The sequence below is a fragment of the Arvicola amphibius genome, chromosome 9 (assembly GCF_903992535.2).
Source record: "Arvicola amphibius chromosome 9, mArvAmp1.2, whole genome shotgun sequence".
Taxonomy (NCBI): Eukaryota; Metazoa; Chordata; class Mammalia; order Rodentia; family Cricetidae; genus Arvicola; species Arvicola amphibius.
Genome location: NC_052055.2, coordinates 56,508,824 through 56,517,965, shown reverse-complemented (window position 1 = coordinate 56,517,965; position 9,142 = coordinate 56,508,824). Strand labels below are relative to the sequence as shown.

Here is a 9,142-nt window from a genome sequence, read left to right as displayed (position 1 = left end):
GTCCCAGCAAGAACACACACACACACGCCAAATAAAAGAGGACAAGCCAGGATGTGGTGGCACACGTCTTTAATCCAGCACTTAGGGAGGCAGAGACAGTGAGTTCAAGGCCAGCCTGGTCTACAAAGGGAATTTTAGGACAGCCAGGACTGTTACACAGAGAAACCCTTTTTTGTGTGTGTTTTAAAAACAAAAACAAAACAAAAAAAACAATGGCGAATTAATAACAGGAATGTATATTTTTGTTTATTTGGTTATAAACATTGCAAGTTGGCAACATATAGTGGGCCTGTAATCTCTGGGCTCGAGAGGCTGAGATGAGATCTAGAGTTCAAGTTTAGTCTGAACTACACAGTGAAACTGTCTCAAAAGAAAAAAAAAGTGGAGTTGAACCAGCCTAATTAAAGCAGACCAGAATGGATGAGAAATAAGTGGGCGTCATTGGAAAACCTTAAGAGCCAGGCTTTATAAAGGGGAGTATACAGTCAGCAGAGCAATGGCCTTCCCCAGGGTAGCTAGATCCCATCACCAGAACCTGGGACACAGAAACAAAGGACTGTGTTACTTTACCTGGCAAACAGGACCAGATAACAGATAGCATTAAGTCTGCTCTACTGATTTTAAAAACAGTAAAGCATTGTCTTGGATTATCCTGATGGGCTTATATGACCAAGGGGATCATTAAACAGGGAAGACAGAGGCAGGAGAATCTAACAGTGTAATGGCTCAGTGGTTAAGAGCACTGGCTTGCTCTTCCAGAGGACCTGGGACCCATATTCAATTCCCAGCACCCATATGGAGACTTACAACTGTAACTCCAGTTCCAGATTTGGAGTCCTCTTCTATCCTTCTCAGGCACTGCATGCACATGACAAACAGATATACAAGAAAGATAGATAGATGATAGATGATGATAGATAGATAGATAGATAGATAGATAGATAGATAGATAGATAGATGTGTGTGTGAGAGAGAGAGAGACAGAGAGAGAGAGAGAGAGATGCATGCTATCAATATTGTACATCCAAGGGTACCTTTCTATATGATTTGGTTGCAACTTCTCAGGCACTGCATGTACAAGATAAACAGATATACATGAAATATAAATAAATAGATATATAAATATATTGTACATCCAAGGGCATCTTTCTACATATGATTTGGTTGCAAAATATACCCTACTAGGAACACTGCTATTAAGACAGAACTTGGGCAGCTTTGGAGTGGATGACAAAGAGCTTTCAATTCTCACCTCTCGTGGCTTCAAAATATTCTGTAGCAATGAGGTGCTTCTTGGTGTCACTGTGCCAGCAGAGCAGGTGCTACGTGGTTGGCTGGGCTCTGCAGTCACTTGGCAAGTGACAATTCTAGGCCAGTCCTGCTCTAAGTACCCAGTGGTCTACTGAGCTTTCCTTATGTAGCCTTGGCTGTTCTGCAACTAGCTCTGTAGACCAGGCTGACCTCAAACTCAGCGATCTGCCTGCCTCTGTCTCCCAAGTGCTGGGATCAAAGGTGTGTACTTCCCAGCTATCTACTGACCTTTTTGATGGTCCGGAAATTCTACATCCCAGCTGAGTGTCCCATTTCTGAAGCAGAAGTTCCCTAAGACAGCCCAACCTCAGTGATCCCTGCCATATGGTGAGCTGCACCTTCCACCACTACAGAGTCAGCAGCAGCTTGCTTCACTGCCTCAGTAACTTAAAAGTCGGTTTCTTAAAAGGAATAAATATTCAAGTTGTGTGTGAAATAAATTCCATATACAATGGATAAAATAAAACCTATGACTCAGGTTCAGGGTCATGTGGTGATATGTTCAGAGGTGAAGGTCTTTGTCACAAGGCTGGACAAACTGAGTTGTATCCCCAAGACTCACAAGACAAGAACAATTCCCACAAGTTGTCCTCTGAATGAACTCCGCACTGAAGGCAGACACTCAAGGGCATACCTGTGCACATGCACATACACATACACACTAAGAAAATGTTTGTTTTTTTTTAAATCTATGACTCAGCTACATTTGGAGATTTCACTGTTTTGACTTGTTTTGACAGGATCTTGTATAGCCCAGGCTGGCAGAGGATGACCTTGAATGCTCGATCCTCCTGCCTCTACCTCTTAAGTGCTGGTGTTACTACACCCAGCAAGTTATTATAATCATACAGAAAGCTTGAGAATCTAAGGTTAAAATTATCATAAGAATTGGAGAGATCGGGGCTGGAGAGATGGCTCAGAGGTTAAGAGCATTGCCTGCTCTTCCAAAGGTCCTGAGTTCAATTCTCAGCAACCACATGGTGGCTCACAACCATCTGTAATGGGGTCTGGTGCCCTCTTCTGGTCTGCAGGCGTACACACAGACAGAATATTGTATACATAATAAATAAATATTTTAAAAAAAAGAATTGGAGAGATCATGATCTCAGGTGATGCTGGTCCTCAGAGGCAGCAGCTAGAAGCTTTTCACTCCATTCCGGTGGTGAAGGCCAGGGTCTCCACCGAATCCCAGCACCTCAGCCAGGACACTAGGTCCGTAGCTGTCCTTTACTGAGCCAGACAAGAGCTTAATGCCCACACCATCCCATGAGGTAGCAGTTACCCACGGCTGTTTACAATCAAGAGCCATCCTGGTTCCTTTGATTATCAACTTGACACACCCAGAAGAGGAAGGGATCCTCAACCGGAGAATTGCTTGGACAAGAATGCCCTGGGTGAATGTCCGTGGGACATTTCTTGCTTGCTAATTGGTGTAGAAGGGACAAGCCCACTGTAGGTGGTCCCATTCCTGGGCAGGTAGGCCTAGGCTGGCACCTGACTCAGGCATGACAACACGTCTTTAATCCCAGCAGGCAGATCTCTGTGAGCTCAAGGCCATCCTGGGCAAGCTCCAGGAAAGCCAGAGTTACAGAGTAAGACTCTCTGTGTAAAAGAAATAATAATGATGAAAATAAAAGACAGTTATCTGAGTGTAAGCCTGGTATCTGCGTCAAGCTCTTGCTTTGAGTTCCTGCCGTGGCGTCCCTCCTCCATGATGCACTATATCCTGTAAGCTAAAGTAAGCCCTTTTGCTCCCAAGTTGCTTTTGAAACAATAGCCAACTCTTAGAGGAGACAGAAGTGTGCAAAGGCCCACAAAAAAACTATGACTGACTGGCCATATTTGTCTGATTACCCGCTCTTTAACAGTGGATCAATCAGTCACCACCACAGCTACCTTTGAACATTGCCCAAAATCATTCCCAAGAGAGACGCCTGATAGACCCACTCCCCAGAAATCATCAGAGTACATTATACCTGCCACCACCACACATACCCCATCAATGCTCAGCTGTGGTCCAACTGAATGTGGTCAGCTAACAAAAAAGGACCAACATTGCCACCTAAAGGAAGATGAGAGCATGGCAGCCAGCATCCATGGTCTTGGGAGTCAAACAGTCCCAACACTGCCCCTAGAGGATGATAAAGGCATGGCAGCCAACAGCTATAGTCATAAGATTCTGACAGTGCCAACACTGCCTCTAGAGGAAGATGAGAGCATGGCAGCCAGCAGCCATGGTCTTGGGAGTCTAACAGTCCCAATACTGCCCCTAGAGGATGATGAGTGCATGGCAGCCAACAACCATGGTCTTGAGAGTAACAATGCCAACAGTGCCCCAGAGGATGAGGGCATGGCAGCCAGCGGCCTTGGTAATACAGTTCCATCTGGATCTTTGAAGGTTATCTGGGGAGGGACTGTCCCCTTCCAGGGGACCCATGAGCCATGTCCAAGCCCACCAAGTTAGCACTTTCAGCCCAAAGTCTCCGGGCTACTTCCTCATCTTCAGCCTCAGGAGACGGAGCCTTCTCTCTGAGTCCATCAAAGTACTTCCCAGAAACGCTCTCCAGTTCCTCTGCCACTGCCAGGTATGTGCTGGGCTGGGCCGCCAACTGGGGACTCTTGAACAGCAGCCAGAAGAAGGGCCCTACAATCAACCACAGAACATTCAGTCAAAAAAAAGGAAAGAGAGAGAAAAAAGAAAATTCCCTGCTCTACCCCCCCAAAATCCCTAGGGATGGAACCTTCCCTGAAGACCCACGGACCCACCTCCATGCCTTTGTCCTCTTGCAGTTCCCTCTACCTAAAGGTCCCTTCCCTGGCAGCATTCCCCTCCCCCCCCCAAAAAAAAACTCCAAACAGAGGGATGAGCACAAAATCTGCCTCCTACAGGAAACCTCCCCAGGGTTTCCAGAAAAAATGAAAACGTATTTTTCCCTATTCTATCCTTGAACATAATCTTTCTTCTCAGACAGGGACACATGTAGCCCAGGCTGGCCCTGAACTCACTATACAGCCAAAGATTATCTTAAACTTCTTATCCTCCTGCCGCCACCTCCCGAGTACTGGACAGCATATACCAACACGTTTGATTTTATGTGGTGCTGCAGATCAAACCCAGGGTTTTGTGACATGGTAGCCAAGCACTCTGTCCACTGAGCTACATCTCCAGCCTTCAATTTACTAAATATACTTCAAGGTACTCTTAGGTTAAAATTCTTGATACATGCCCACTAGATGACTCTCAAGGATTATAAATACCAGTTATAATGTTCTATTGACTCAGACTATATTCTTCTTCTTCTATTTCTTCTCTCATACATCCTAACCACAGTCTCCACTTCCCCCACTCCTCCCAGCACCCCCTCGTTCCCTCCCCTCTCATACAATACATCCTAACCACAGTCTCCACTCCCCCCACTCCTCCAGCACCCCTCGTTCCCTCCCCGAGGTCACTCCTCCTCCATTTCCTATCAGAAAAGAGCAGGTGTTCCAGAGTTATCAACTGGACACCAAATAACAAGACGCAACAAGACTAGACACAAACCCTCACATCAAGGCTGGACAAAGGAACTTAGTGGGAGGGAAAGGGTCCCAAGAGCAGACAAAAGAGTCAGAGACACCCCCACTCCTATTGTTAGGAGTCCCAAAAAAAAGCAAGCTAATAACTATAACATATATACAGAGGACCCAGTACAAACCCATGCAGGCTCTGTGATTGCCAATCCAGTCTTTATGAGCCCTGCTTAGTTGATTCTATGAGCCGTGTTCTCACAGTGTCCTCAACCCCTTCGGCTCCTACAATTCTTCCTCCCCCTCTTCTATGGGGTTTCCTGAACTCCAAGGGGAGAGATGTGATGGAGACCTCCAATTTCAGCTCTCTCCACCTAATGTTTGGCTATGAGTCAAACTACATTCTTGGTCAGGCACTGTGCAGTCAATATGGGCAATCTCACCTCTTCTTCTCACTGACTATGAGGACAGTCCTATCATGGACCTCACTATGCAGATAAGGAAACAGGCTCAAAGCAACAAGCATGGTGATCTTAGAGTATCTGTGATCCCAGTACTCAGGAAGCAGAGGCAGGAGGAATGGTTAAATTAGTCTACATATTAAAATGTTATAAAAACCAGGAGGTGTGTTTCCTGGTGACTTAATTTTGAGTGAAGCTGAGGAGGCTACCCTGTGTACAGCCTGACCCTAGAAATCAGCTTGATGAAGGATTTTCATTGGTTAATTAATAAAGAAACTGCTTGGCCCAATAGGACAGAAAATTAGGTAGGCGGAGTAGACAGAACAGAATGTGGGAAAGAGAGGGGAGACGCTTCAGGCAGTCACCATATGCAGTCGCCATGCTTCTCCTCTCTGAGATGGACGCAGGTTAAGATCTCTCCTGGTAAGCCACCCCTCGTGGTGCTATATAAATTACTAAATGTGGGTTAAAGCAAGATATGAGAATCAACCAATAAGAAGCTACAGATAACGGGCCAGGGGCCAGGCAGTATTTAAATGAATACAGTTTCTGTGTATTTTGGGTAAAGCTAGCCGGGTGGTGGGACACAGCCTGCCGTTCCTTCAACATCAGCTCAAGGCTTATCCTCCAGGAAAATTTTCTTTTTTTGTTTGTTTGTTTGTTTGTTTGTTTTTCAAGACAGGGTTTCCCTGTAGTTTCTAGAGCCTGTTCTGGAACTAGCTCTTGTAGACCAGGCTGGCCTCGAACTCAGAGATCCGCCTGCCTCTGCTGGGATTAAAGGCGTGCGCCACCACCGCCCGGCTCAGGACAATTTTCTTATTCATCAGTGGGGCTATAGCCTGTTTTCTGTTGACCTGAGGTCAGAACCACATAGAATTATGACTCATCTTCTACCCCAGGAAGACATGTGAAGGAGCAGAAAGTGGCACACACAGCACTCAGAAGGTGAAAGGGTCAGAAGTTTAAGACCAGTCTCACCCATATAATGAGTTCAAGTCCAGCCTAGTCATTAAGGCCATGTTGATGGGGGAAAAAAAATGTCAGGTGTGAAGGCACATTTATTTAATCCCAGCACTCTGAAGCAGAGGCAAGCAGATCTCTGTGAGTTTGAGGCCAGCCTGGTCTACATAGCAAGTTCCAAGTCAGTCAGAGATACATAGTGAGACCCAGGGAGAAAGAATCAAAAAGAAATAAAGTGACCATCTCTGAGGGAAAGTCCTGGATCCCCAGCTAACAAGGCTCTGTGAGGGGATACCAAGCTGGAAGGGGACTCACCAAGTGTGAAGCTGGAGAAGGCAGAGTTGTGCATGTCTGTATGTCTGCCCAGCTCTGTCCTGGCCACACCGGGGTGCAGAGCATTGACCGTCACACCTGTGCCTGGGAACAATAGAGACTGTCAAGTGGTAGAAGATAGCTTAGCTGTTAAAGAGCTTGCCACACAGGAGGTCCTGAGTTTGATGCCCAGAACCCAGGTCAAAACACATGCCTGTGATGGTAATCCAGGCTTCTAATCCCTAGTGAGTGCTGGGGAGGCAGAGACAGGTAGATCCCCAGGGCTCACTGAAGCTATAGCCTAGCCTAGGTGATGAGCTCCAGGCCAAGGAGAGACACTGTCTCAAATAAAAAGCAACATGGATGGCAGCCAACATTGTCCACTGACTTACACACACACACATACAGACCACATGCATGCACACGTGCTCGTGCACGCATACAAACAGGCACACATAAAGACTAGTGAAAAAGACCAGGTTGGCCCCTTGCCTAGAAGGCTGCTGTAGCCACCACTACACTCTGGGTCTTCCCTAACCTAGGCTGTTTCCCACACTTGAACCCACATTATCCTCTGTGCTCTGAAGCCTCCATCTCAAGTGGCCTCCCCAGCACAGCAGCCCTGGGGGCATAAGAGACCCACATTCCTGGGCTCTACCACCCCCACCAGCGTCTGAAGCAGGGGACTGGAATGGGATCTAAGATGCTGCAGTTATGACTGTCTCCCAAAAGTGGCCTGCACTGCTGGCCACAGACAACTTTTGAGAAGCAAGAAGCCAGGGAAAGCTTCTTTATCCCTAATACTACATTCCTTCCATTAGAGTGGAAGGAACTGGGGAACCACCCAGGAGGACCCCTGAATTCAACCAACTAGATGCCAGGAGCAGCCTCTCACGAACCCATTTGTGACAGGCATGTCTGCAAACACTGATGTGTTCCCAGAGCCAAAACCAGTCGCGGTGGACAACCACTGGCTTAGAACACCAGAGGCTTAGAAAGCTATCCAAGATAAGCATGTCTGATGACGGCAGGCTGGTTGAGGCCAAACAGCAATCATTAGAACCACGATTTACTAGTGATGTCCACCTCCAGCACTGGAAGGGGCCACGGCATGGTGGTACAGGTGCCATCCTTTTGTCTAAAGTCCACCAACAGCTCCGGGTTACAGAACTATTCCAGACGAGGAGGAAGGAAGGAGAGAGAAAAGCTCGCCATGTGCACACCTTGCAGCCGGCGGCTCAGCTCCTTGGTGAAGAGGACAACAGCCAACTTGCTCTGGCAGTAGGCCGCCTTGGTGTCATACTTTTTTGTCTTCCAATTCAAGTCATCAAAGTCTATGTGCCCAGCAACATGAGCCAGGGAGGACAAGTTGATGATGCGCGAAGGGGCCGAGGCCTTCAGCTTGTCCAGCAGCAAGTTTGTCAACAGAAAGTGACCTAGATGAAGGACGACAAGAAAACACTATCTTCTCACAATGGCTATTTTACTTTTTTAAGATATTTTTTATGTGTATGAGTGTTTTGTCTGCATGTGTATCTGTGCAAAACATGCATGCAGTGCCCATGGAGACCACAAGAGGGTGGTGGATCCCCTGAAACTGGAGTCAGAGATGGGACTCAAACCCAGGTCCTCTGCAAGAGCAGCCAGTCCTCTTAACCACTGAGCCACAATTTTAATTTTTCATTCCCAGCGGTAGCATAATCCTCCTCTTCCTCTATTATTCTCCCTTACCCACTTTATTATTCTGCTTGGAGTTGTTTTGTTTTTTTGAGGAGAAAAAAACTTAGATTTACATTCAGCTGATTTTTCTTTTTTTTTTTCTTTTTTGGCTTTTTTTTTTTTTTACAAGACAGGATTTCTCTGTGTAGCCCTAGCTGTCCTAGAACTCAGTCTGTAAAGCAGGCTGGCCTTGAACTCAGATTTTTGTTTCCAATTGAACATGGACCACAGCACGTGGAGGGAAGAGCATCCTTCGGGAGCTTGTATCCTCCTTCCCCCACCTCAGGGATCAAACGCAGATCAGGCTGAGACAAGTCTCACTATGGAGCTCTGCCTGATGAGCCTAAGAACCCACTCAGTTGGTTAGACTAACCTTGAACTCCAGGCAATCCTCCTGCCTCTGCAAGGATTAAAGGTGGCAGCAATGGATATGAGGACAGGCTGACTGTGACACCTGTTGTTGATCTCAGCCAACCCATCAGGCTGGGCAGATACCCCATCCTCCCTCACTCCATGGACATCAGGAGCTGGGCACTTGGTTGAAAAGACCTTCTCCCTTCCATCAAGGGTGTATTAGTGGCTGTGCTCCCCCACTAGAGCCATGGTGGATGACACCAAGCCCAGTGTCTCAGTTACTATTCTATTGTTATGAAGAGATACCATGTCATCCCTTACAAAAGAAAGCACTTGCCTAGTTTTAGAGGGTTGGTCCATAGTAACCATGGTGGCGGGCAGGCATAGTATCATTATATCCTGGTCCACAGGCAGAGGAGGAAAGAGACAAAGCCCAATAACACACCGCCTCCAACAGGCCACAACTCTTAACTCTTCCCAAACAGTTCCACTACCTGGGAACCAAATATATGAGG

General features: G+C 46.9%; 1 protein-coding gene across 1 annotated transcript in view; it reads right to left on the bottom strand.

Annotated features, from left to right (window-relative positions):
- Positions 1-221: 221 nt before the first annotated feature.
- LOC119822721 (retinol dehydrogenase 13-like) overlaps positions 222-9,142 on the bottom strand; it is a 10,504-nt gene continuing 1,583 nt past the window's right edge. Inside the window, exons 3-5 of the mRNA XM_042055738.1 lie at positions 7,778-8,015; positions 6,558-6,659; positions 222-3,955 (exon numbers count right to left, since the gene is read on the bottom strand). Coding sequence (XP_041911672.1) covers positions 3,711-3,955; positions 6,558-6,659; positions 7,778-8,015 — 585 coding nt within the window. The 3' untranslated portion in view covers positions 222-3,710. The remainder of the gene's footprint in view (positions 3,956-6,557; positions 6,660-7,777; positions 8,016-9,142) is intronic.